The following is a 27,723-nucleotide window of genomic DNA, read 5'->3' as shown; positions in this document are numbered from 1 at the left end:
TGAATACAATAAGTGTAATAAACTAATACCAATACAATAAGTGCAACAGACTAATACTAATATGAATACAATAAGTGCAACAAACTAATATGAATACAATAAGTGCAACAAACTAATACGAATACAATAAGTGCAACAAACTAATATGAATACAATAAGTGTAACAAACTAATACCAATACAATAAGTACGAATACAATAAACAAACTAATACGAATACAATAAGTGTAACAAACTAATACGAATACAATAAGTGCAACAAACTAATATGAATACAATAAGTGCAACAGACTAATACGAATACAATAAGTGCAACAAACTAATATGAATACAATAAGTGCAACAAACTAATACCAATACAATAAGTGCAACAAACTAATATGAATACAATAAGTGCAACAAACTAATATGAATACAATAAGTGCAACAAACTAATATGAATACAATAAGTGCAACAAACTAATATGAATACAATAAGTGCAACAAACTAATACGAATACAATAAGTGCAACAAACTAATATGAATACAATAAGTGCAACAAACTAATACCAATACAATAAGTGTAACAAACTAATATGAATACAATAAGTGCAACAAACTAATATGAATACAATAAGTGCAACAAACTAATATGAATACAATAAGTGCAACAAACTAATATGAATACAATAAGTGCAACAAACTAATATGAATACAATAAGTGCAACAAACTAATACGAATACAATAAGTGCAACAAACTAATATGAATACAATAAGTGCAACAAACTAATACGAATACAATAAGTGCAGCGAAAACATATATTCAAACATTGGAAGAAGGTGTATTGGTTCCTGCTAGATCTATTATTGACATATGACAAATACAGTGTAGCATTTGTCAATTATTATTATTATTATTATTATCAATAATATTATTGTTATTATTATTATTATATGTTAAAAGCACGTGATTCTGCAGTCCTTCGGGTCTGACGTCAGTGTCTCCTCCTCCTCCTCCTCCTCCTCCTCCTCTTCCTCGCTCACTGAATCCAACATGGAGTAAGGAGGAGATGGGGCTCGTCCGGGGCCATCCTCACCGATACCAGCGCACCATTTTCGGTCACCGTATTCCAGCCCGGTCCGGCGGGGGAGGAGGAGGAGGAGGAGGAGGAGGAGGAGGAGGAAGAAGACGAAGAAGAAGAAGAAGAAAAGGCGTAGGAGCAGGAGGAGGTGGGAGAGGAGATCTGATGCGCCTCTGTGGATGCGCTCCAGTAATTGAGGAGTGAAAGGAGAAGAAGAGGAGGAGGAGGAGGAGGAGGTGTTGGAGGAGGAAGAGGAGGAGGAGGAGGGGGGAGGAGGAGATCCGAGAATACACAACGCACATCGGGATTTAAAGAACCGAGAGGAGAGCGGCAGAGAACCGGATCCGCCGCCGCGCGCGCCGCCGCGCCGCGCCGCTCCTGCCGCCGCTCCCGCCGCGCCGCCCCGCCGCCGCCGCCGCCGCCGCCGCGCGCGCCGCCGCTGAAGGGCGAGGAGCCATGAAGGGAGCTTCTTATTACAGGAGGTGAAACGGAAGAAAATGAGCGAGGAGACGCGACCAGACGAGTGAGTATAATAAAAATAATTTTAAAAAATACTAAAAAAAATAATAATAATAACAGCAGCACATTGAGTTATTATTATTATTATTATTATTATTATTATTATTATTATTATTATTATTATTATTATTATTATTATCATATAATGATTATGATAGGCTGCTTGTGCATTGATCACATGGATACAGATTGGTGCTGATATGTTGTTATGGGCTCAAGTGTTGAGGGAGGGGGGTGCTGGGGGCCTCCTCCTCCTCCTCCTCCTCATCTTCCTCATCTTCCTCCTCATCTTCCTCCTCATCTTCCTCCTCCTCCTCCTCGTGGAGAGAGGTTGGTTGAGGTCGGTGAGATTTCTCAGGAAGGAGAAACGTGCGCAGCCTCCTGCAGATGTGGTTCAGTCATAACAGAGAGAGAGGAGGCGACCTGACAGAGCAGACAGAGGAGGTGTCTTTATTATGAACAGCATGTCCTTCATTGATAGAAAACCAGGGGGTCTGGTTCCTCCACCAGTGTGGAGCAGCCTGTCTGGCTCATGACCCCTTGAAATGAGGCCACGGTGTGTTGTGACTCATCATCAGGCTGCATATGGCTACATGTGACCAGTGCAACTAAAGGGGGATTATTTGTTGTTATTAATTATCCAAAAGAAAAATGTTCCAGGTACAGATGAGACGATAAAATACGATTCACGATTCCAGTTCGAGAATCGGAATCAGGTTTATTGCAAAGTAGGAGTTTGATGCAGCAGTAAAGATATGTAGGCTTGTACTATAAAAAGCTGGAGCAACAGATTCATCAGTTTGACATTTAATAGCAATTTCATATTTTAAGGAGGAAGGATTTTCTGACTAGAAAGTTATCATGGTAGCAATCGTATTATCCCTCATCGCAGTTATTGTGAATCAAAACAGCTGAATTAAAATGTCCAGTAATGTAGCAGAAATGTGTGCGTGAACTTTTTTTACACAGTGCTGTAGTCTGAACGTGGCCTTAACTATTTCATGAGCCGTTAAAGGGTAATTCCAGTATTTTTTTTACCCTATTTTCCCATGTTTTCATGTGTAATTACGTGTTAATTGGGACGACAGTTTTTTAAAAGAGTCCAGTTTTTTGAAGGAGAAGGCTGCAGACGCTAAACAGGCTGCAATGTAATCGGGCAACTCCTCTTCATCAATATACGTCCAGTAACGTACTTGTTTTTGTCAATGACGAGCTGCAGATTGTTATTATAAATGTCTAGCAAAACTGTTGAAAATATCTACAGAGAAATACAAAGTTTATCTTTATTCTTTCGCTTGATGACGTCTGTTTGTTTTTGTGTGTCTCGCTTGAAGAAGTCTCGTTCGGAAATCTTGCGTCACATGTTGTTGAAATCAGCTAAATATCACTAAGCTACGCTCTCTGTCCTTTAACACAACAAACTGAGACAACAGCTGGATTCTTCCCTCCAACTGTCACATGACAGGACATCAAACAGGAAGTGCAAAAACAAGCATTTTTAGTGGACAAACATTGACGGTGAGGAGTTGCTCAATATGAGAACATTACAACCAGTTTAGCGGCTGCAGGGTTCTCCTTCAGTACTGAGCCAATTGTCAACCCATTAACCACAAAAAACAGGGAGAAAATAGGGTCAAGGTTGAAAAAATACCAAAGTTACCATTAAAGACGTCAGTATGTGTCAAAAAAAATTGCTCCTGAACTCCTCGCTGGGGCTCCACCACCGATTTTCCGACACTGTAAAAGACGGAGCTAGAGAATATTGAGCAGGACTTGAACCTCTCTCTCTCTCTCTCTCTGGCTCTCGTTTTTTTTGTCATTCCTCAAAATTCCGCCATTTTGCATTTGAACATAAGAGCAACAACGCAAACATCTTCCAGGAAAGACTTTCCGAAACAGTCATTTCTTGGTTGCCTAGCGTCAAAACAGTTGAAAGTTGTTAGAGAGAGATATCTGGGAGAAGCAGCCAGGCGGTAGATGAGTCATATGATGTGTGATGAGTTTATTTGAAGCATATCGATGACTTAAGATGAACTGATCCAAAACACTGATTGGGTTCTGCCTCCGATATGGATCTTATCTAGTGAATCAGGTCCGGGTCCAGCCTTCAGGTGTGCAGGAGTGGCAGCATGAGGTTTTTTGCAGAGTTTGAATGAACCGCTCTGAACTTGCTGTCTTTGAACGCACCCTAAGCAGATCAGAGTGTTTGGAGAGCGTAGGCTGCAGGTAACCTGACGAAGCAGGCCCAACCTTTTTTTCCTTTGAGCGGCCTCGTGTCGAGCACACCCCTGCAGGTAAACACATGAGTCATACGGCGGCTGCGTTCAGCCAGATAATAGGGCTCAGCTTGTGAAATGTTTACCCAGACTGCACCAGGGCGATGAGAGAGGCGGATAGCAGGCAGTTCATTTGGACGCACGGCAGTATTTTATTTATTTTTGCTGTGGTTGCTGGTTGAAATTCCGTTTTTGATCGCAATCAACACTTTTAGTTTCAATTTGATTTACTCACGACAATCTGTTGATGCACTCGTCTGGGTCTCCTTCAAAGTAAGAACTGAGCTCAGGCTGAGCTAACCTTCTGTAAGCTAGGTGGACATTTTGGTGACAATGTGTAATTGTGATAGTCTCTTTAAAATGATGAAGGAATTAAACATCAGTAAAAATAGCAGCAAGTAAAGGAGGGTGGTTTTGAGTAACATTTGAAATATATTTGGATACTTATTGGATTATTTGTTAGTGCTGAACAATTTTGAAAAACATATCAAATTTCTATTATTTTTTACTGACATTGTGATATTATTTGTGATATTCGATAGTTTTGTTGATTTGTACCAAACAAAGATGTTTTCTTGAGTTTGTTGACTATAATGTGTAGTCCAGGACATCTCTGCAGCACCACAATATGTGATATAAAATTGTATTTTAAAACGCATTACGTCTTTCACAAATATTGCTCATCCTGCGATTTGAAGCAGAGCAAATCCAAGCGCCAGCAGAGGCTTTTTGGGAGCGAGGGCAAGGTTTTGAGGGAAAGAATGACAAAATCTGAACGGGAAATGAATGAGTCATGCTATTAAATTGGAAGACGATGCTCCTGAATAAAGATAAGAAAAAAGCCCCATAAAGATGCGTCCGTGCAAGTTTCAAATTAGGAGAAAATGTGCGAGTATCTCACTTCAAAAAGTCTCTTGAAGAACTTCCTCGTCCGAGAGTACTAACTCACCTGAAATGCTAATATGTTTTCACTCTCTCTCTCTTCCAATCCTTCTCCATCTACCATTGATCTACCGTAGATTACATTGCACACTTTGAACTAAAGCGTCCTCCAAATGTATAAACGTAAATGTTTTTTGATAAACACAGACTTCGAAAAAAGGTTTAAATGTCAAATTCATATGAATGACGCGAGGCTAAAAAAGATTAGCTTCACTTTTTGTTTGAGGAGTCAAAACTTCCTTATTATGATTCTTTCATGACACAGAATCACATTTGTTTTCTACTCGGCTCACATATGTAAAAGTGCTTAAAACTAAATTTGAGAAAAAGCTAAATACTATAGACAGTTTAGCAGCAGCACAGTACCAACTTCAGAAAATACAGTTGAGTTTGTAAATTCATTCATTCATTCAAATCTGTATTTAAGCCTCATTTGTAATGATACATAGAAATTAGAGTTAAACAAATCAAGAAAGCACAACTCTCAGTGAACACAGTCACACTGAGGTGAAGTATATCATCGTCAGCGGGAGGTGATCTGATACCTGCTCAGGAGTTTTTCATTGTTTTGTTTGGAGCATTCTTGGTTTTCATTGGCCGATGAGTGAGTGAAACTCTCCCCCTGCCCTCCAACCAGAGGTGTTTATGTCCGGGTGTTTTTTATTGATCGGGCAAACCGATGCCCCCGGAACCGGCCCACAGAGAGCTGTCGATAACGCCGGAGGAGGGGAGGGAGGGTGGGGGGGTTGAAAATGACATTGAGGAAAGGTCAGCAGGCAGCAGTGTCCCCGCTGCTCCGGCTCCTCCCACACAGGACAACATCGATTTTTATATCAGTGCTGACCTCCACCCGAACTGCTGGTGCCCGCTCACTTCAGCTGATATTTAACATGATTCAATGTTATCATTTATTTATCGCAGGCAAAAACATTGAGATTTTGTGCTATTTTGCTTCCATAACTTGTCTTCTTTAAGACTAGTGGAAAGAAAACATCCAAAATACACATTTAGCAGTTTACTTTACTACTTTGTCTTTTTGCGTCTGTAGATTTATCCTAAATTCATCAGTGGTTACCATTAGATAATGCTTCATTTGCATCTTAAAACATAACATTACAGAAAACTTGTAATACAAAAAAGAATTGTCTTAATGTCAGTAATCAACATGGGAAGTTTCATGGTGATATGTATTAGTAAAAAAATGTCCCCATTCACCTGTAGTGTCTTTAAAATGTATGTCATTTTACAAAACATATCTTTGAAGGCCGTTTTCTCTAAATTACTTTTTCTAGACTCTGATCCATAAAACCGCACTTCAGTAACACTTACATACATCAAACTTTACAGTTTCATTCCTATCTATATTCTGAAGGTTTTTACAGAGGGGTTTGTTCATATATCGTTCATAACCTGATTTATACAAGATTTTATCCCTAAAAACATGTTGAAAATTGATTTTTTTTTATGGCTGTTGACAGTGTTTTCTGATTTATGGAGTGATAGAAAAATTGATCCAAAAGTCCCTCTCTAAAAACGTTTGACTCTTGAAATGTATGCAAATAAGCACATATTTGATAAGAGAATGCTTCATTTGCATATTTAAACATATTTTTTCAGAAAAAATAGAATTGTCTATATGTAAGAAATCAACTGGAGAAGTTTCATGGTAATATCTATTTGTTTTATGGAAAACAGTTTATTGTTGCTTTAACACAAGTTTAATTATTTAGTGATATTTATTGACTTATATTATCCTACAATCCATTACAAATTGGGTTATGATTCCAACCTCAACCCTCCGCCATGATATCTAATGGGTTTATTTCTAATATGTGAATTATGTTGCGATAATTATCCATAAATTGATAAGTATGTCTTATCGTTGGTCAACATATAATCAAACATCTGCACGCTCACAGACCATGTCAAACGATAGAATTGATTGTTCTCAAAAGAACTTTAAAGTAAACACAGTTTATCAAAGAAAACAGACAAAATACAGGACTTGACCTTATATTACACATTAATAACAGCCGCATGCACACTCATCATATCATGGAGATAATGAGAAACTGTTGGTGAGTCACATCTGAAGTATCTGACTGATCATCGGACGCTCTTTGAATCTGCACTGTACCTTCTCGAGCTAACGTTAGCTTCACAAACTGAGCCACTGAACAGCCTTGAACTCCTGGAAGCAGGTATGAGATCGAGGCCCAGCACCTCAACTATGTGTTGAATCTGTCATGAGAGGAAAATACCCAGTTTGTCTCCAAAGACTTGAGTCTGCAGCTGCAGTAAAACAGTCCTGGTTCATAGTGCTTGTAAATATCAGGTCACGGCGTGATGCATTCAGGGTGTTTTCTGAGAAACCAGTTTGTGTTTACTAATCAAGCAGATACCAGAGCTCGTAAAAAATGCAGAGCGAAAGATCTAAAGACAGGAACGCGAAGGAACAGCAGATTGTTTATTATGTGTAATGGAAAGAAAAACAGGGCTGGATGTTTGAAACAGACACGAGTCACATAATCAAGATGTTTAATGAAATAACGGGACATTGACGTGTTGCTTTTAAATTCCAAATTCACCAAAATAAAAGTCACGGACGGTTTAATATGAGAAACATGATCATTAAATCATAATCAATAAACTGCCCTGTTGTTTAAGGGAGTTTTGTAACTTTCTCCCTGTAAGCTGTTGTTTATGAGACGTTAACATTCACAGAAATATACTTTACTAACTGTTCATCTTCTTATAAACATGCAGAGTAAATCATATGAAAAACAAATGTATCACATATTATTCCATTTAACAAGTAGAACCTATGGGTTAAAAAAAAACACTTAAAATGTTGGACACACTTGCAAATGATTAGGTAGTACTAAATGTAAACTATACTTTTGTGTTTAATTTCATTTCTCTTTACTTAAGAATTTAATTTAAACTTGTATTTCTTTCTCTTTACAAAATGTACCAAAACACTGGCAACGAGGAAGATCTTGGGCAGATAATAATGAGAATAAATATGAAACAAAATCTAAATTAAACCCAAGAAATGGAGTATTTCTATCCGTGTTAAAGGGTTAAAGGAGCATTGTATAGTAATTATTGGATATTGTATTGATTGTATTATGTCAAACTGGGCTAAATAAATATATTTATACCTCGGTTTCTTTTTACATAAAAACACAATTTAAATGACTATATTTCAATGTAAAGTTGTAATATAGCCATTGAAATTCTGTTTGAGTTTTTAACCAGATTTCAACTGTTTTTACCAACAGACCACCAAATCATAACTTCCTGGAGAACATTTTAGCATCCCAAACACTCTGATAAGTTAAGATAAGATAAGATAATTATTGTCATTGCATGTTAGACACAGGAAAATTGGGTTTAGCAGCGAACACATGCAATCATCATATAGCTGGCTGCTGAACTTCACCTGGAGCGACGGGTGTTGAAGCTCCGAGCTCTGTTTCGATGCAGCGTGACGCCGTTAATGGAAGATGGATTTCCTTTTCGGGTCGACTCGATTTGGGGTCGCACGGTTTTGACTTCACCGCCGCTTCACGTTTCACACATCCGGTGACGAAACAAAACAAAAAAAACCACAAACACAACCTCTAAAAGATGAACAACATCTCGCACACTTTCTGTGTTTCTGATGGGCGAGCGAGGAAGGGAAGTCATTGAGAAGTTTGTCAGAGAGCGAGTTGAACACCATCTGCTCCGAGAAACAAGGTTCATCCACGCTGATGATGATGAAGTCATGAGCTATGATCGAACCATGTGTGTGTGTGTGTGTGTGTGTGTGTGTGTGTGTGTATGTGTGTGTGTGATTGACAACACGTGTGTTCCTGTGGGAGCATTCTGTGTAGTTATGTACTATGTGTGTGTGTGTTTTTTTGTCTTTCATGATGAACAGACCACCAGAGGCTATTATCTGCATCTCTGGTCAGCTGTGTGTGTGTGTGTGTGTGTGTGTGTGTGTGTGTGTGTGTGTGTGTGTGTGTGTGTGTGTGTGTGTGTGTGTGTGTGTGTGTGTGTGTGTGTGTGTGTGTGTGTGTGTGTGTGTTACGCTGTTTGTTTAAGTGCATCCACACACTGTTGTCAAAGTGCTCTAAGCAGCCGTTTCATTAGCGTGTCCTCTGAGGACAGGGCTGTTTGAGGAGAAGGGATGTCCAACGGGCGGTCTGTGGGCCGCTCTGGGCCTCCGTAAATAACTACGTGGAGCCGGTTTCCACCACAGGAACCAAGGACATGGTTCTTTTTTTAGGAACTCAGGACTCACTTTGACTGGAGGAACCCAGAACGTCCCTGCTGTGGGAGGTAGAACGTTCTGGAGTCGTTCACTGACCAAACACAACTTCCTGCTGCAGCTTCTTTCACAAAGTCTGGTTTCCAACCACTATGACCAATATTAGATTCTACTGGTGTTGAATAATCTTCGAGTGTTCCCAGTTTAGTTCCTGGTTTATTTAAAAGAGGTGGAATCAGAGTTAGTTTCAGTTTTTTGCTTTGATAAAAAAATCAACTTGCACAGACTTGATTCTGCACTGAATAGTGTTTCTGTTGTCATAGCGATACGTGATCGGTTGAGTCGCCTTGTAGTGCAGATTTGAGCGGCTTTAACCTGCTGAATTCAGGTATTTTGTTGGAAATTGAACACAAAGAACAAAGGAAGCAAAAGTGTTCTTAAATTGATTGATATGAATTTGAATTTGCAGGTATCAGTGGGTCAACATGAGTGTGAGCAGGATGGGTGTTCCTGTTTTTTCTTTTCCTGTATGACTCAGTTGTGATTAAGGCGGTCTTATCGCTGCTTGTTTGAACCAGCACTGATCTCAGAGCTGTTTTTATCTAAATGATCCTGATTCGGTTCACCTCAGAAGAAACAAACACTCTGAATTGAAGGTGTGGGTGAATCTTTAGGTGTTTTGTGAGGGTTCTTTAACACTTTAACTTTGAGACTGTTTTCTTTCATTTTACAGACTTGGCAGCACATGTTACATCCATACCACCAATAATCTGCACGTACACATGTTCTTGGACAGTTTTAATTAAACAAAAATTTAAATTGACCCAATAACAAGCTTGTTAATGTTTACAATTCTTGGCTGATTCTCAGCATGAGAAGACGTACTGTGTTACTTTCTATTATGTCTTGTTCACACTTTGACCATAGATGTGCAGACCGCATTCACTGGACTTGATGTTGATGTTATTTTTGCATGCGATATCTTCTTTTCTATGTTTTATAAGCTGATTTATTGATGTTTATCAGCACCGTGGAGCATTAGTATACTGGTGTCACTGGAAAGAGTTGAACAGTTGTGCTAACTGATTCCAGGGAAATGTGTCACATGTGAGTTATCTTTGAGAAGATCAGGTTTAAAAGGTTAGATTTGACTCTCAATCAAAACAACATTCATGGCCAAATTCACAAAGAATGGATTGCTACTGCTGATAGCAACACGAAAAGGGTCAATTTTTCACCAAATATCTACATGTTACCTCATTTTAAATGTGCAAATAGCATTGGGGCACTGAGTGCTATTTGATTGGCAGCACAGTTAGGGGTGTATTTCACTTTTTGAGGGTGCTTTGGACGAATATATACGGTTTCCTTTTTGTCTCATTTTAGCCTCAAAAGCTTTGCAATTTTGTGAATTAGACCCTCACAGCTATTTAGTTTGGATGCCGGTCATGATCACCAACTGATGTTGACGTGAATTATATTAGTTGATGTTATCTAAACTCATAAAAACACAAACTTTGGTATCATATCCTGAGAAATGAACAGACAAACTTATTTTGATATATATATATTAGTGCATATAGATTCTGTTGGATCAGCCTCTACTTATTAGGACAAATACATTAGCTGCATCATAAAAAGTGTCTTGTAACTCCCAGTGCAGCTCTGTAGTGCATTTCTGATCTGAGACCGTTAGTCAGCTTCTCTCTCTGCTCTGACGGTCAGAGAGAGGAATCATCGGTGATGCAGCGCTGACGGAAAGACAAGCTTGTGTCTAACAGAGAGAAGAAGAGTTACTGTAAACCAGAATGACAGGAGGCCGACCGAACCATATCTGTGTCCTTAAGATCTCAACTTTAAAAAGAAGTGCTCCGATGTTCTTAGAGGACAGAAATGTCTGCATCAAAAACACAATAATACTAAATACTATTATCATTTTCAACTTTCACTGAGTTAATCTTTTAACCAACTTCAGTCCTGATCATAACTAACAAATATTCAATAATTTTCAGACTTATAAATGCCAATTTTGTTTTTACATAATGCCTGTTGCTTTTTATAGAATAAAAAATTTGAATGATATTCTATATTCTAAATGCTAGGAAGATTTTTTTCAAAGTCTGGGATATTTAAATGATTAACAAGAACCTTGACTTTGATGCATTTTTATTTATTTCTGCAGGAACAGCAGCATGTATTTGCCCCCAAATTTTGGAGGCTCTAGATCGAAAGCCTAATATGATAGAATGCATGACTTTATGCTGTCATGGCCTCGAGATCAAAACTGGGTTTTAATGGGTGTCAATGGGAAAATTTTTTATCCTTGAGGAGCTGATTCTGGCTACACAGTTTATAATAAACTTATTATAGGAGTTGAGGTGGATCTTCCAACTCACACCCTTGCCAAACTGTATTTCATTTGCAAAATAACAAAAAAAATGAAAAGCCAAAAATGTCCCCAGTGAGATTCAACGGTAAAATGATACATTTATGTCTGAATAATAAAGGAAAATGTGGCTTTTCTATTCATTTTGGAGCTGAAGTTTGCGTGCCTGATTTGTCCCACACTATCAGTACATATTTGACAAAAGCTCAAAAGAGCTGTGATTGTTTTGATGGTTTAACCTACATGCAGATATTTGCAGCTGTCATCCACAGCAAACCGTCTTCTAGAAGATTCTCACACGTAAACAAACACTGACGGTCGTTGGACTTTGAGTCTGAGTCAGATCTCCACCGTGTCGCAGAGACGGATGGATGACATCACCACACCTGTCAGGGTGGAGGTGGGCATTGTGCAGTATAAACCTAAGACCTTCTCTTTATGAGCCTGACAGCACTGAGACACCTGGAACGAATACACACACACACACACACACACACACACACACACACACACACACACACACACACACACACACACACACACACACACACACACACACACACACACACACACAGACACACATACACACACACGCACACACACCTCATAAGAGCAGTCCTCCCACTAACGTTCAACCTACATTTTTTGACCTGGAGAGACTTTCAGGGGGACGTGGTGTGTGTGTGTGTGTGTGTGTGTGTGTGTGTGTGTGTGTGTGTGTGTGTGTGTGTGTGTGTGTGTGTGTGTGTGTGTGTGTGTGTGTGTGTCTGTTATATAATAGCTTCATCACACTGGAGCCATTCAGACAAATGTACGGATGCTAACTAGCACACTGTATATCCCATGATGCACATATTACAGTCGGTTGTCTTGTGTGTCGTGCTGAAAGTAGTAGGTGGTGGTCACGAGGAAAACCGGGGTTAGAGCCGTAGAATGTATATAAGAAGTGGTCGTAGGCGTCGTGACGTCAATCTTTGGTTGCTGGACTGCAATTTTGAAGCCTTAAGTTCGGCATTTTGTTCGTGGCCATCTTGGATGTTGTCCGTCCTACTCTTGGCTATTTGCAACTAGTGAAAGAAAGTGACCATATTTGGAGTGATGAGCAGTGACGTATACGTCTCTGGTAGCATCGACCTGTCAATCACAGTAATCCTCGCCCTAAAGCATACTCTGCTTTATGGTCTGTTGGACTATAAATGGAGCATAATTCACTAAATGAACATCATGCTGTATTGAAGAAGACTTGAAACTAGAGATTGAGACCATAAACTCATGTTTACAATGTTTACTGAGGGAATAAATCAAGAGAGAAGTAGAGTCATTTTCTCATAGACTTCTATACAACCAGACTTCTTTTTACAACCCGAGGAGTCGCAGTTTTAAGGCACTTCAGCATTGGCTTCACTTTTCAGAACTGGAGGTTGATGCCTAGTTGGAGCAGAACGAAGTCAGATCCATTTAAAAGATTAGTATAACCATGACGGCACTAAATCGATCAGTCGTGCAAGACAATTTGTTTCTGACTCTTGTTCAGTCTAATAATTTTAAGGCTTTAAAATGGATAACATTGAGACATTCATGGGTATCCTCTGACCATTCCTTCAGGTTGAAACATCTCGACAACTATTGAATGTATGATCATGGAAAGCTGGTTCACATGTTAGCTAGCCTCGTGCCGTAGTGAAGATTATAGGACAGAAATAAAAGACAGAACTTCAAAAACGAAGACTCAAGTTGGTATAAACCTTAAATCATTTTATGGATAGTAGTTGCAGAGATGATTTCTTTCTGGTTAGATGTGTTGGAGGAACTAAACCACCAACTGACCAGCATCCAGAAAATAAACTGACTGACTGCAGCCTGAAAAAATACATTTTACATCATCAGTCATTTTGTAAGTGAAGGTGTCACTGTTTGCAAATGGAGGATCTCTCATTTTGGAACCAAACTCCAGTATATAGTCCCTCCTGTGTGTGTGTGTGTGTGTGTGTGTGTGTGTGTGTGTGTGTGTGTCACTGCACGCTGCCGGCAAATGCAGTGATGACTCATGCTACACACACACACACACACACACACACACACACACACACAAGCACCATCTGTTTGACAGGCAGGCTGAATCACACAGCGGAGGGAAGCAGTGTGTGTGTTAATGTGTGTGTGTGTGTGTGTGTGTGTGTGTGTGAGTGAGGCCCGTTAGGATGTGGCGTCGGCGGCGCTCAGCAGCACAGCTCGCCAGCCTGTCGTCAACGGAGACCGGCGTGACACTGTGACCGTGGAAACAGGATGTACGAGAGATGTCTGAGTATAAAAGGCAAGAAGGAGAGAGAGTGTGTTTTTATTTTTGTATCTTTACCTCGACGTCCATTTTTTTTAAAATTTTTTGGGTGTGTGAAGATTCAGTTTCTGCCGGCAGCTCAGACAAGGGTTTGTTTTGGTTTTCTGTGTGTGTGTGTGTGTGTGTGTGTGTGTGTGTGTGTGTGTGTGTGTGTGTGTGTGTGTGTGTGTGTGTGTGTGTGTGTGTGTGTGTGTGTGTGTGTTGGTGTGGATGTGATCACAGGTGAGTAATACCGTGTTCAGTAAAGAACATGAAGGACGGGGTGTCTTTATTAGTGCTGCACGTTCTGATTGGACATCACAGTTGACATGAACTCGCTCACCATTGGTCGGTCTGATCCCAGGTTTGTCAATCATTTTCTAATCGTTGATCAATCGGGATCAATAAATCTTGTCTTGTCATCGTCATGACAATGATCTGTTTAATGTTTTAAAAAGCGAGTCTCGTTTGCTGAATTCACAGTATTGTTGGTTCTTCCTTCTCCAGCGGTTTAGATTCTTCTTGTCTCTTACTGTTTGTCGTTAACATTTGTTTTATGGGATTGGAACTTTATGAGTCAGGATCAAAGTTCACTCTGTGAATTATTATTTTGCTATGTTGATGTTTCCAGCCTATTACTGATGGTGAAACCAAAAGGTGTGGCCCCTTTCCCACTTGACAAATAACCACTAACACCCACTCACATCTGGCTTTTGTCTTCAGTGGGAAAGTTTACAATCAGTATTACTTCTCATGACAAATGACTGCAGTAATTTACCGGATCCGGTGATGGAAACATGACACCCAAGAGGATGCGCAAATTTTCCCAGCGTGATGCTGATGACAACTATTATCATTTATTAACATAAAAAACATATAATTAATATGTAATACTGCAATCCACTAGACTCCAGCCAGAGAACAGAACAGTCATTTTACCTCGCTGATCATTGAAACACTGTGTTAGTCTTTCCACCGTTCAGAACAATCACTCTCTGGTTTGAAAACTTGAAAAACAGACTGAATAAGTAAAAAAAAAAGTAACCACAGCAACATTTTCATTGTTTTTCAACCCTTTATGCATCAACGTTGTCGAACATGACACACTGGGAAAAAAACCGAAAGGATTCCGCCCCCATTGTTTTTTTTGCATAATATGCAAATATGCATCAATTCTGGTGGGAAAAGGGAATTGGACTTGAGTCAGACTCGACTTCACTTGAACTTGAGCCTTTTGATTTGGAAATACTTGATACGTTCCCACCTAACCCCAGAGATTAAAAAGTGTTTCATTGAAAAAGTGTGCCACGGATCATTTCATTACCTGAATCAAATAACTTGTAAAGCTATTTATTCCCAGCGAGTTGAAACTTAATTCCACAAATCCACTTTGTTTGGACCGAAGCGACAGAATCCAATCAAATTGCGGGAGAGAACCATGAAGAACCAACTTTACATTACAGAGCACCAGTTGGAAAAAAAAGATAGCAAAGATACATTTGTTAGCATTAAAACAACAAAACAACACAGTGGTCAACAAAAAAACGTGCGAGTAGTATATTACAGACGGAGACGCAAATGGCGCTACATTTGGTGAAGAGCACATTATCACCTGTGAAGGACTCAAAACTAAAGTTTAGGACTTGGGACTTGACTACAAAGACTTAAGACTTACTTGTAACTTACAAAAAAGGATTTGGTCCCACATGTTTGGTATCCAAATTGTAAAAAGTGTTTTGTTCCCCATCCTTCCGCTTGCAGTCACCTTGCTATCTGGTGTAACTAACCTTGTGTCTCTCCGGTCCGTTGCAGTGACAGCTACATTGTGCGCGTCAAAGCGGTGGTGATGACCAGAGACGACTCGAGTGGCGGCTGGTTGGCTCAGGACGGCTGTCTGAGCAGAGTGGGCGTGTGCAGGCTGCTGCCGAACGAACTGCTGGGACGCAACAGCTTCCTCATCCACGGAGAGCGTCTCAAAGACAAGCAGGTCGGCGCAGCGGCTTCTCGTGGCAATAAAGAGATGGTTTTTTTTATTTAGACACGTCTTTTGCAGCCAAATGTTTCTGCAGAAATAACATGTCATACAGATTTATTTCATGTTTCTGTAAAAGGCTCCTTTCTTCTGTCTATTTCACCCCAAAATGTATACATATAAAGCAATACTTTGTCCTGTTATTGTGTTATTTTACAAAGGCTTACATGATGTTACTCGCTTGTTTTTAGTTTATTAAATACAGTACAGGATTATTACAATTTTCCTGAAACCAGTTATAGTATTTTGTATGACAGTTAAATATACCTTGCAGTTAATTATCACTACCTTCTATTATTCTGAATAACACATACAAACACCAAAAGTCTTTTAGCGACGTTATTTTAAAAAATTGGTTTTGTTTTATAGTTTATTAAGACATAACAGAGGCATCGTTCAAGTCTCAAGCTTTTTGGTTTTATTTAGAGCTTGTGAGATAAGAAGACATATCAAGACCAAATATACTTCAACACACAACATTCAAAGCTGTCAACATCAAACATTTAATATTTCGACATACAATACATTTATGGATTTACTGTTTTCTTGATGCAGCAAAAAAACTCAATTTCTACAGTATTGAACTATATGTTCATTATTCAGGTCGTCTCATCTTGTTTGTCTTTTGTGATTTTGTTTCCAGGTGATCCTGGAGTGTTTCTTAAAGAAGGATCTGGTCTACACGAAGGCCACGCCCACGTTCCACCACTGGAAGGTGGACAACAGGAAGTGTGGTCTGACCTTCCAGAGCCCGGCGGACGCCAGAGCCTTCGACCGCGGGGTGAGGAGGGCCCTGGAGGACCTGACGGAAGGTACGCACTGGACGCACATTTCACAGAAGAAGAAGAAGAAGAAGAAGAAGGTTTAAAAGAAACAACTCAGGAGTATTTAATACAGCAAAGTACTGGGATACCTTTAAGAGCAACTATGTTGTGTTAATTCAAAACACTATTGAAAACTAGAGAATAACTTAAAATGATCAGGATTTAGCCAATCGATTGTTTATGACATACAAATTCATAACATTTATGGGGAAGTTGCTGGCTTTGCACATTTTTATAAAAAAAAAAAATAACAAAAAAAACTGAGGTGACTTAAGGTGGATGTATTATCTTGTGTTAGCTCTTTAGCTTACAAGGTACAACATGTCAATAAAGTCGTTGGAAGGAGGATGGATTATTTTCCTTTAATAGAGCTCTGCTAAAAGTTCCCCCCTGCTTTTAGTTTTTGTGCTATGCTAAAATAAACTTGTGCTTTAGATTATATTGATACAATTATGGAAATAATTAAACAAGCTGTTTTCAATAACATCAAAACTACTTCATTAAGTTGAGGCAACAAAACTACTTTGTTAAGTTGAGACAACAAAACAACTTTGTTAAGTTTATGCAACATAAGTGCTTTGTTAAGTTTATGGAACAAAAATATTTTGTTAAGTTTAGGCAGCAAAACCACTTCGTCAAGGTGAGAAAAGAAAAACTACTTTGTTTGGTTTAGCAAAGAAAAGATCAGTATGAATTTAAAGAACTATGTTTGAAATGTAACTTCTTACGTAGCCTTTGTAATTCGAAAAAAAAAAAGCAAAATCTTACTTCCACGACGACAAAAGATCGTAATTGACTTTCCATTGGCATTGTTCCCATAAAAGCGGTACATACTCTTATCAGATAACGTGCCACCATCACGTAACGGGCTGTAAACAGGTGGTTTCTGTGAGATCAGGCTGATTAGAGATCAGCACAAACCTAAACTGAGATCAGAACCTGATCCACACCTGCAACTTTTAGGACGCCTGAACAGTGCTGGTACTGACGCAGCCCAAAAGCATATTTCTGTTTCATTTCATTCACTACTGACTGTTACACTGTATAGAGTACATCTGAAAAGGTTTGGTTCATGATACAAAAGACTGTTTTTGCAAATGAATTAAAAGAAGTTGTGTCCCGTGTGTCCTCCAGGCTCGACCACGTCCTCATCGACGCTGCAGAATGAGGCGGAGCTCGGCGACGACGACGTCTTCACGGTGAGAAACTCTTCAACCTCCAGCTGATAAAACACTGATGAACACTGAGGAAGACTTTAATAAACTGAGATCATTAGATGTTCAGGATCTTGTCATTTGAAAGATATCTTGAGTTGAGCGTGTAAATAAAAAGCAATGTTATTCCAACTTCATCTCCATCTTTTGTTCATATGATCCATTATTTCTTAATTTATTTAATGCTGTGCATCAGAATTCACATTCCTCGATAGAAACTGTGTCTCCTATATTCCATCAGGAGGATATTATAGGGAGGGGCTGTTTTTTGTTATTTTTGGTTGATATTTGGACAGGAGACGCTGCTTTTGTTTTGGAGGTGTCAGACAGGAAGCATGAAGGACGGGAGGGGTTTGGTATCCTGTGGTGTTTTTGACCAGACACACGTCGCCATCAGCCAGCGCACACACACACACACACACACATACATGCACACACACACACACACACACATACATGCACAGCACACACACACACACACACACACACACATCTTACTGTCTTTCTTGGAGGTTTTTTTTCCATAGAAATTCATTTTCCAAATTTCTTTTTCATGTTTGTAAAAGAAACCACATGAACGTCTCCCTGTGTATGTGTTTTAATGTGCAGAGATGAATGTCAAGTGGCATGATTTTGTTTTATGTAAAGGTTGAGCTTAGCTTAGCTTAGCATAGAGACTGGGAGCAGGGGTAAACAGCTAGCCTGTCTCTGGAAACATACCAACACAATACAGCTGTGGTCATCTTTGTCTGTTGTCATCTCATTTTGCTGCTCTTTATAACTTTTCTCTCTTTAAACAGCCCTAACACAAACATATATTGCATAATAGTACATTCTCCTCCAGATGAAGAGGAGGGGGCCGAGGACCTCCATCCCCCGACGTGGGACCAGGTCCTGCTTCCTTCTTCACTCCAGTTTTTCCATCTTCCTATTGGATTCAAAGAAAGAAAGGGCGTATGGTTTCCACAGGATGTCCAGCTATGGAGAGGAGACTCCGACCCGTCAGTAATCCGTCACTGAGCCGCCTGTTTACATAGCTGGCCTCGTTTAGAGGAGAGCCGGGCTGACGGAGGGGAACGTGGCCGAAACCCGCCCCGGCTGCAGATCATCCCCACCCGTCCTGTCTGCAAGTCTGAAGTCTGGCTCCCCTGAGGAGGAGGAGGAGGAGGAGGAGGAGGAGGAGGAGGAGGAGGAGGAGGAGGAGGAGGAGGAACGAGAAGAGTTTGACTCAGAGGCGCTGAAGAGGTTCAGAGGACAATGAGGACGTAGATCAAGCTCCATCAGGAGTAAATAAAAACCCTCTCCGTCATGAAGCAATGAATGGTGCTTCCTCTGGAGGCCCCTGAGTAACGGAGGAGATCCTGACAAACTGCTGGAATGTGTTCGTTGGAGAACATCAGGAGGATAAATGATTTATGAGGCTACGGAGGCTTTAAGCACTGAAGTACAGCTGTGTCACAAAATCTGAACACAATGAAAGTTTTAAAGAGTTCGACATCCTACAAAATAGTTCAAAAATTTGTTTCTGTACAATGCATTAGAGGCAAGAGCTCAGGTTTCTCGACTCTCAAGGGGTCGGAAATTTGGCGCCAAAACACTGAATTGGGACGAGTTACTTTTAACTCAGGACGACAGTGTTCGGGCGGTGTTTGTCGATCAGCTTGGTGCTTTGGTCGAAGCAAACTGCGTCCTTTAAACACAACGCCAATGTGTTGCCAAGAAATCTGGCCTTTATCTCAAAGACTGACCATGTCTATGAAATCTAACTGTGTGACATAGTTGGGGGCATTAACACACTAATTAAAGAGGAGAAGAAGAAAACCCCAGGCTGCTGTGAACAATGCAAGTTCTTCAAACATTTTTGTTGTTTTAATAAGGCAGGAAGATGTTTGTCAGAACTTAAAGAGGCTCAGGTTGCATTTCGGTGAGAAAGATTGAATGTAAACTAAACTTACACTGACCATGTAAAGCACAGATGCAGTTTTAAGAGGATCGGTTCACTGTAAAATAAAAGCAAAATGACAGTTTGTTCTTGTGTGTTCGCACACTTCAAAGCGAAAACTAACCCAGAAATGTGAGAAAGCGGTTTATTCACTTTGCTCTGAAGTTCAGCAGGTTCTTCAGTTCCTCAGTTTTTCTATAATTTAAAGCGAGTCTTCTTGTGTGATCTGAGCGAGCCACATGAAAGCTGCAGCTTGTGTCGGCCGTGAGGATGACGCAACCCAACACACGCCGCCGAGCGCCTCGGAGGGCCGCAGGCCGCGAAACAAGACGGGGCTGGAATTCATTTAACATGGGACCAATAAAAACACGAAGGCTTCAGAGTCCTTTCTGACACACCGCTCTGGAGGTCTTTTCTTTTTCCTCTTCGGTCTAATTGCACACAGAAGTCTGGTGGAGAGAAGCTCAGGTGGTTTCGGAGAAGAGCAGAGTTTTTTACATGTCACGTTGTTTTACATTAATAGGAAAAAATAAAATGTATTATATTTTTACAATTGCACACAGTGGGTTAACTTCTCAGTCATAAATCAAGATTAAACGGTCAGTGACTGTGTTTACATTCACAAAACGGGTTTTGCCCTTATTCCTGAAAAGACAATATACATACTTAGCTGTTGACAAGGCTAATGAGAATGAATACTTCATTAATATTCCCTTTTACATGCAGCCATGTATACAACAACATGAAGCGCCCCCATGACGTACGTCCTACAGCTATGTCCAATAAATAATATTAATATCCCTCCTTTTTCCAGCTGCAGTCTTGTTGCTCTTCAATGTTCTGCTGGTTTCGCAATTTTACCTTCAAGCTATTCTTTTTACATCTTTGCACAAGAACAGACTCGTTTGTGTTGAGTATGTGTAAACAGAAAAATATCATCAAGAAGTCCTTTAAGGAGATGTTTCGTGACTTTCAATCAGATCACATGATCTTCCTCAGGTGTTGGACTTTTCCCAGATGATGTGAAGTTGTACATGATCAACGTTTAAGCCCACGTCGCATTCTTTGCAACCTTCAAATCCATTGTTGTCAACGTTGAGACGAGGAAGGAGCGCTCAAAAGGAAAAAAATTGTTCAACTTGCGGAACGTTGCAGAGCATGTCAGGTGACGAGAATAAACCACAGCCGGCAGATACCTTTTCTTTCTATCGCAAATATCAGTCTACAATAAATACATGGATTACAAGTTAATCATTTTAGTGCAGAACTAGCTGGAGCTTCACCAATCTCTCCCACAAACTATTTGAATTGCTTCACCCTTTACCTAAAAAAACGATTTAAAAAAACGTCACAACGCCCAGTAAAATGTCAGCCAAACATACACGGAAATACCGAGCAGTAAAGCTACTTTGAGGGATTTACAGTGGTGGAAATCCGATAATCTTTGTTTTGACTTTGTGTAGTTTTCTCAGCGAGGATTACTACCTGTTTACTGTAACTTCATCATCATAATGATCGCAGCGCGCAGGTTGTGTTTGCTTAGCAGAGAGCAGAACAACCTCCCAAGCTCTTTGGGAAAAAAATAAAAGGATCGAAGCAGCACAGTTGGTGTTTTTTATGCATTTTGAGACGTGAACAGACCTGTGAAGTGCTCAAAACAAAGGGTTTTAACATCTACCACTACTTCCCTACTACTACTGCGGTAACATCACTGATTGGGGGTGTGGCCAGAGGTTCAGTCTTCTAATCACCACAGAACGACCCTTTAAACCTTCCTGTAGCTTGTGTTCACTCCGTCTCCTCTCTGTCCTCCAGACGGCCACCGACAGCTCGTCCAACTCGTCCCAGAAGAGAGAGCCGACGATGCACACGCTGGCACCGCACAGCTTCTGTGAGGCCCGCCGGCACCATTGCATCCTGGGACATTTTTACGAGCACCACCGGCCCTCTGATCACTACTTCCTGGACCAGGTGAGTAGAGAGTCCGAGCTCAGTGACCCACGGTTTGTGAACAGCTACATTGTAGATAAGAGAAGACTGATAGAAATGCAGACATCACGTATATAAGAAAGGAGGAAATCAGCACTAAAATGTCCTCACAAAAAAGATTATTAGATGTTGCATATCTGCAAAGCTACATCTGGTTTGTTGATATTTATTCGTAAAGCACATTTGACTCAACTAACCATAAAGAGTTCATGACCCACAATGCCTTGCAAGAAGAACTGCTGTTAGCAACTGTGTTCCCGCTGACCTCACGTCCCCCTGGAGGTCAAAGTCTTTCAACAGTTTCATCTCCTCTGTGTCTCTGCAGGCGGTGCACATGTTCCCTCGTCACGTCAGCTTCCAGGTGGAGGACGAAGAGATCGTGCGCATCAACCCCCGCGAGCGGACCTGGCTAACGGGCTACGAGGACTACCGGCACGCCAACTCCACGCGGGACAAACTGGCCCAGCCGGACAACCTCGACGCCTACGTACACTTCGCCAAGAGCGAGCCGCCCAAACACGACTACGCCTACCCGTACCCGCTGAGCTGCGACGTTCAGCGGGGCTGCAACGGCAAACCAGGCTGCCTGGAGCTGGGCGGAGGCCACAGAGCCGTGGTGACGGTGCAGCCGCGGGCCGTGCAGCCTAAAGGAAAGCGACGGAAGGAGGACGGCGAGCGCTCGCGCTGCGTTTACTGCCAGGACATGTTTAACCACGAGGACAACGGGCGGGGCCGCTGCCAGGAGGCCCCTGACCCCATTCAGACCTGCATCAGGCGGGTCAGCTTCATGTGGTGCGCCGACAGCCTGCTGTACCACTGCATGTCGGACCCGGAGGGGGACTACTCGGACCCGTGCTCCTGCGACACCAGCGACGAGCGCTTCTGCCTGCGCTGGTCGGCGCTGGTGGGCCTGTCGCTGCTGGCGCCGTGCATGTGCTGCTACGCCCCCCTCAGGGCGTGCTACCGCTGCGGCGTGGCCTGTCGCTGCTGTGGCGGGAAACACAAAGCGGTGGGCTGAGGCTCCACAGGCCCCGCCCCCAAAAACCCCCGCCACAGAGACAGCAAGGACTCCTGGGAAACGAAGGTGGCTGTGATTTTGCTGTTGTCATTTGTCTCCGATTACCAGAAGGAGGAGAAGAAGAACTTTGTCTCAATAGATGGAAAAAATGTTTGTTTCTATATTTTGTGACATTGGACACCAAACGGCTTCCAATTCTCACGAAGACTGAACAAAGAATTTTAATTTCAATATAAAACTCTATAAATATATATCTATATATATATCTATATATATATATATAGATAGGTATATAGGTACTTTATATTTTTACACTCATTTGGCTTGAATATGTCATTTCTTCAGCGTTGTATGAGGTCAGTATGAATGTTGTTTTGTTTGTTGAGGGAACTGCAGCTCTTTGACCTTAAAGGTCCAGTGTGTAGGATTTAGGGGGGGTAATAACTATGTTTTCATTAGTGTGTGATCACCTGAAACTAAGAATTGTTGAATTTTCGATAGCTTAGACTGAACCCTTCATATCTACATAGGGAGCGGGTTCTCTTCAGTCCGCCATGTTTCTACAGTAGCCCAGAACGGACAAACAGAACACTGGCTCAAAAGGGAGCCTTTTACGCTACCTGTAAAGGGGGGGGAGCAGGTTTGGGTATTTTGTTGGTTGCAATCTTCAACTTTAAAGGCTTCATGCCACTAAATACATCACACTGCTCCTTCAGAACATTTTGGACGCACACAATCATTTCTGAAAATAAAATGTGGTGAAATAATTTCACCTTAAAGGGTTAGCTCGACAATTTAAAAGACAGTTTAGTTAGTTATGAAGAAGGATATCTGTCAGTGAGTTATGTCACAGCCCGGCTATTAGACTGGACAAACAACAGGAGACACATATATATACAAATATTTATTAATCAAAAAAGAATCAAAACAAGGTCAACAAATAGAAGAGAGGGATCTGTGTTAGCAGTGTAGGGAATGGATAAGTGTAAATGTGCTACATTGGTGAGAAAATACAAGAGAAAAGACCCAAAAGAGCGGCTGCTGCACTGCTTATATACCTGGTCCAGGTGTGTCTCATGGCACTGACTACTCTCCAATCAAGGTCTGCACACCTGGAGAGAGAAAGCACAGCAACAGCAAGCAGAGAGGCCGTCACGATTCAGGACATTGTTAGCCTAGCTTAGCATAAAGACTGGAACCACGCGGGAAACAGCTAACCTGGCGAATGCATCTACCATCGCTGTAAAGCTAAAAGTTCAAATGTTTCACCTAGTTTAATCTGAACACAAACAGAAATACAAAAGCAACAATAGCCGGGCTAGCTGTTTCCCCTAGCGTCCAGTCTTTATGCTAAGCTAGGCTAACCAGTCATACAACAACATGAGCGTGGCATCAATCCTTTTCAGCAAATTCTCAGCAACAGATCAGCGTGTCTCTCTCTGATATTGTTTTAATTGTTTCAGTTATTGTAAGCTAACTTAAATTTCAGAAGGTGAATGTTTTGCGGCTCTGGTTCCCTGAAGTTCAGCAGAGGCACTTAACTGGTCTGAAAGCTGCTCTGATTACCTCCCAGCAAACAGAACAGATAAACCAGTTTGGCTTGACCAGTAAGATGGCGGCTCCCAGTCCTGAATAATCCAAGAAACACAATGATAATTTGCCAGAAGGTAACCGTTTGCAAAATTGTAGCTGTTGATGATAAGAAGAACAAATTACCCAGTGAGAACAAAGCTATGACAGAACACTGCTTGAGATACGGAAGCTTAATGTGTGTGTGTGTGTGTGTGTGTGTGTGTGTGTGTGTGTGTGTGTGTGTGTGTGTGTGTGTGTGTGTGTGTGTTTGACCCTTTTATTGATTTAAATATCGACACAAATGCCAGAAAAATCATCGAACATTTTCAGAATATTTGAGTCTCGCAGTTTAATTCAAAGAAGCAAATTTAAAACCTTTCAGAGAGAAAGGTAAAAGAAAACAGAACTTCCTGTCGATGCCGACTGAGCCTGAAGGGAACAAGTTGATCACAATATATTTACGAAATGAGCACAAAGTCTCAAAATGCAGATAAAGTCTGAAAAAGTAGTCTGTTTTTCAAAAAAAGAAAGGAAACATAAGAAATATGACAGCAAACAGGTTTTTGTCGTTCAAAAATCTTTGTAGAGAAACTATAATTTTCATGTAAACAACTGAGTGAAACAATGTGAATGTCTATTATCTCCATATTTTACAATCACTACTAGTTTCCGTCCAAATTTATGGCAAATTATAATTTAATTTTCGAGAAAATCAGCGAGAGAAAATACAAACTGGTATTAAGAGTTGGTTTCCGACATTTCCTCTTAATATTGAATTGATAATTTAATTTTCATGACCAAATTGAAAATCTGCATAAAAAAAGTGAATGAAACTCACCATATGGTATCATTTTCTATCAACAACTTGTCAGATCGGTCAGAATGAAGTCATCCATCAAAACTCCGCTTGTAACGACCTTGTTGGTGTTGCTACGGAAACAGCTTGGATCCAACTTGCTATTAGCTGTTTCGAAGCTTTATAACCACATTTATCTTAGTAATGACAGAATCTTTATATCATATTTACAAGTTTCGTATCTCGCAATTATTCGATAGTTTTCAGAATTGTGAATAAAACCAATTTTCTTTTCTTTTTTGGTGAATGCAAAGCTCTTCCAATGATCTTAACGGAACTGTTAGCTTATTTGCATTCACTTCCTTCTTACATGTTTGTTTGTTTACATAGATCACCATTAGCAACAATGGTGGCTTTCCTTCTTGCCCAAATAATGTTTTTACATTCAATAAATTTCAATCAATAGAGCAACAAACATCCTCTAATTCCAAATAAATCAATGGAAAGCTTGCCGTCTTTGGCTTCTCCATTTCTTGTGCGAATAAATAAAATCTTAACATTTTATTAAAGCTTGTTCTACAAGACCCCGTCACTCGATAACTTATTGAGTTTTTTTCATGGTAAAGAAATGGATTCAACCTCAAACCTCCGTTTTTAGACTTTGTGCTCGTTTCACAGAATCATGTGTGAGTGTTTATGAACAGTGTGAGCGAGAGGCCTGGACACTGAGACGAAGCTATAACAGGTGAATAAGCTGCAGCAGTTCTGTAAACAAAAACCTCCGTCTTCATCACAGAAGAGCAAACTTCCGGTCGTGTGATGCTAAACCATTTATCGTCGTTAAGAAGGTGCTTTACAGTTTTTCTTTGTTTCATTTTCTTGCGTGTGTCTTGACTTAAACATGGTTTCCTTAAATAACTTTTTGACAAATCCTGTGAATGTGGAGACCAAATGAACAAACAATCGGACCGTTTGCTGTGATCAAGCAGTTTGTCTCATGTAACTTCAGTTTATCTCTTAAAGCTGCTGAACATTTTCCAAACGACGCCGTCAGTTTTTGCTCGGATTTCCTTCCTCCGAGGCAGCAGCTGGTCTCAGGTCAGATTTAATGAAAATCAACAAGCAGAGACTTGAAACTTGCTTTGGATCAATTATCTTTATTTCAGATTTATTTATTGAATTTCAATTGTTTTTTTTGTTTTTTACCTTTTCTTCAATGATTCAATGATGAAGGAAAACATGACTGAGGGGGAATTCTGTGTTTTGTTATATATATAAAAAAAACTTTTTATCCAACTTGCAAACCTCATTTGTCAGAGTTTAAGCCGAGTTTAAGCTTTTTTTGGATGTATATATTTTTACTTTTCCACACTTGGTTTTCAATCATCTCCGTACAATATGAAAATAGATTGGAGAACTCTTGAGTTTAATAATCATTCACAGTGATCATAAAGTCTACGTTACTGTTTTTCAGCTCTACGTTATCCTGATCATAATGTTAAAGTTTAAGTGCAGATTGATCGGTAAATTCACGCTACAATATTTACTATTATATTGTTAACACCACTGTCAAAATAAACGTAGACTTGATGTTGACTTTGATGGATCACACAATTTAGCTGCATTTTAACTGTGAACTTTTAAGCAAAGTCTGCAACATTTGTGCTTTCTTTCCAAAATGTCACAACTTTTGAATGAATGAAACTTGCTCAACACATCCAACCGCCCTTCAGGATGGTTCTCTGACTTTTTATTTAGCCCCATCATCAGGTCAACATTTCAATGTGTCCAAAAGACAAAAAAACTGCAGAACTAGTGACATCATTAGCATCAACTGGACTTTGTATTTACTGCTAATTAGCACATGTTAGCATGTTAACATCAAGATGTTAGCAATGTCACTGTGAGCAACGTTTTCCCAAACTTTGGGATTAGGGAGAAAAATATTTGACAATTATATGACAATTATTTTTTTTAAACGCCTCCAACCCTGTATCCATTTTTCTTTATACGTAAATGCTCCATACAAACACCTCCTTTGTCTAGAAGTTGCAGATTGATTGATGGAAAATATTATTGGTTGAAACTGGTTTGTAGTAGCTTACGTAAGCATACGTCATATTTTGTTTTACAGGAGAAAATATGAATGGATTTTGATTTAAAAATACAAAGAAAACAGATTTTTTGTAAATTATTTTGCATATATTGTTGAATAGGTGCACAGTTTGAAAGGGGATGTGATCTAAAAGGGTTTAAAAGGCATTTGTGACAAGTGTTGACTGGGTTTATCTGTTTTTAGCAAGTTTCAAGTCTCTTAGAAATTTTGGCTTCTAACCAGTTGCTGCCTGAGTGGAACAAAATTAATTAAAATAACTAATGGTTGTGATTTGGCAGATGGTTGGCTGTGATGTGAAACAAAACATGCAGACAATTTATAATAAGCGTCTACAGCATACAAAAGCTAGTTAAATGCACCTTTAATTTAAAAAAGAGCAGCAATCAGGAGTGAAGGCCTCTGATATTAAGTCTGTCTGTCTGTCTGTCTGTCTGTCCGTCCGTCTTACCTCTCTCTG

At 40.2% G+C, this 27,723-nt stretch overlaps 1 protein-coding gene across 2 annotated transcripts; it reads left to right on the top strand.

The window, feature by feature from the left end:
* Positions 1–1,507: 1,507 nt before the first annotated feature.
* Positions 1,508–22,931, top strand: spred2a (sprouty related EVH1 domain containing 2a). Of its 2 annotated transcripts, none has more exons than XM_054605033.1 (6): positions 1,508–1,585; positions 15,576–15,750; positions 16,439–16,607; positions 17,754–17,818; positions 21,591–21,746; positions 22,090–22,931. In XM_054605033.1, the coding sequence occupies exons 1-6, from the start codon at positions 1,560–1,562 to the stop codon at positions 22,780–22,782; spliced, it is 1,284 nt and encodes a 427-aa protein (XP_054461008.1). In that variant the 5' UTR covers positions 1,508–1,559; the 3' UTR covers positions 22,783–22,931. The 2 variants fall into 2 exon arrangements, with proteins under 2 accessions (XP_054461008.1, XP_054461007.1); XM_054605032.1 differs by lacking the exon at positions 1,508–1,585 and adding an exon at positions 14,044–14,127.
* Positions 22,932–27,723: the final 4,792 nt, after the last annotated feature.

Source organism: Anoplopoma fimbria, chromosome 9, assembly GCF_027596085.1.
Source record: "Anoplopoma fimbria isolate UVic2021 breed Golden Eagle Sablefish chromosome 9, Afim_UVic_2022, whole genome shotgun sequence".
Lineage (NCBI taxonomy): Eukaryota > Metazoa > Chordata > Actinopteri > Perciformes > Anoplopomatidae > Anoplopoma > Anoplopoma fimbria.
Note: the sequence above shows the minus strand (reverse complement) of the source record. Positions and strands in the feature narration are given on the sequence as shown.

What these genes read in the sequence shown, in the direction of transcription:
- spred2a (XM_054605032.1), top strand. Translation starts at nt 14,093, where the DNA reads ATGAACTCGCTCACCATTGGTCGGTCTGATCCCAG. An exon ending in AGCGTCTCAAAGACAAGCAG is followed by an intron (nt 15,751 to 16,438) that starts GTCGGCGCAGCG and finishes TTTTGTTTCCAG; the next exon opens with GTGATCCTGGAGTGTTTCTT. An exon ending in ATCACTACTTCCTGGACCAG is followed by an intron (nt 21,747 to 22,089) that starts GTGAGTAGAGAG and finishes GTGTCTCTGCAG; the next exon opens with GCGGTGCACATGTTCCCTCG.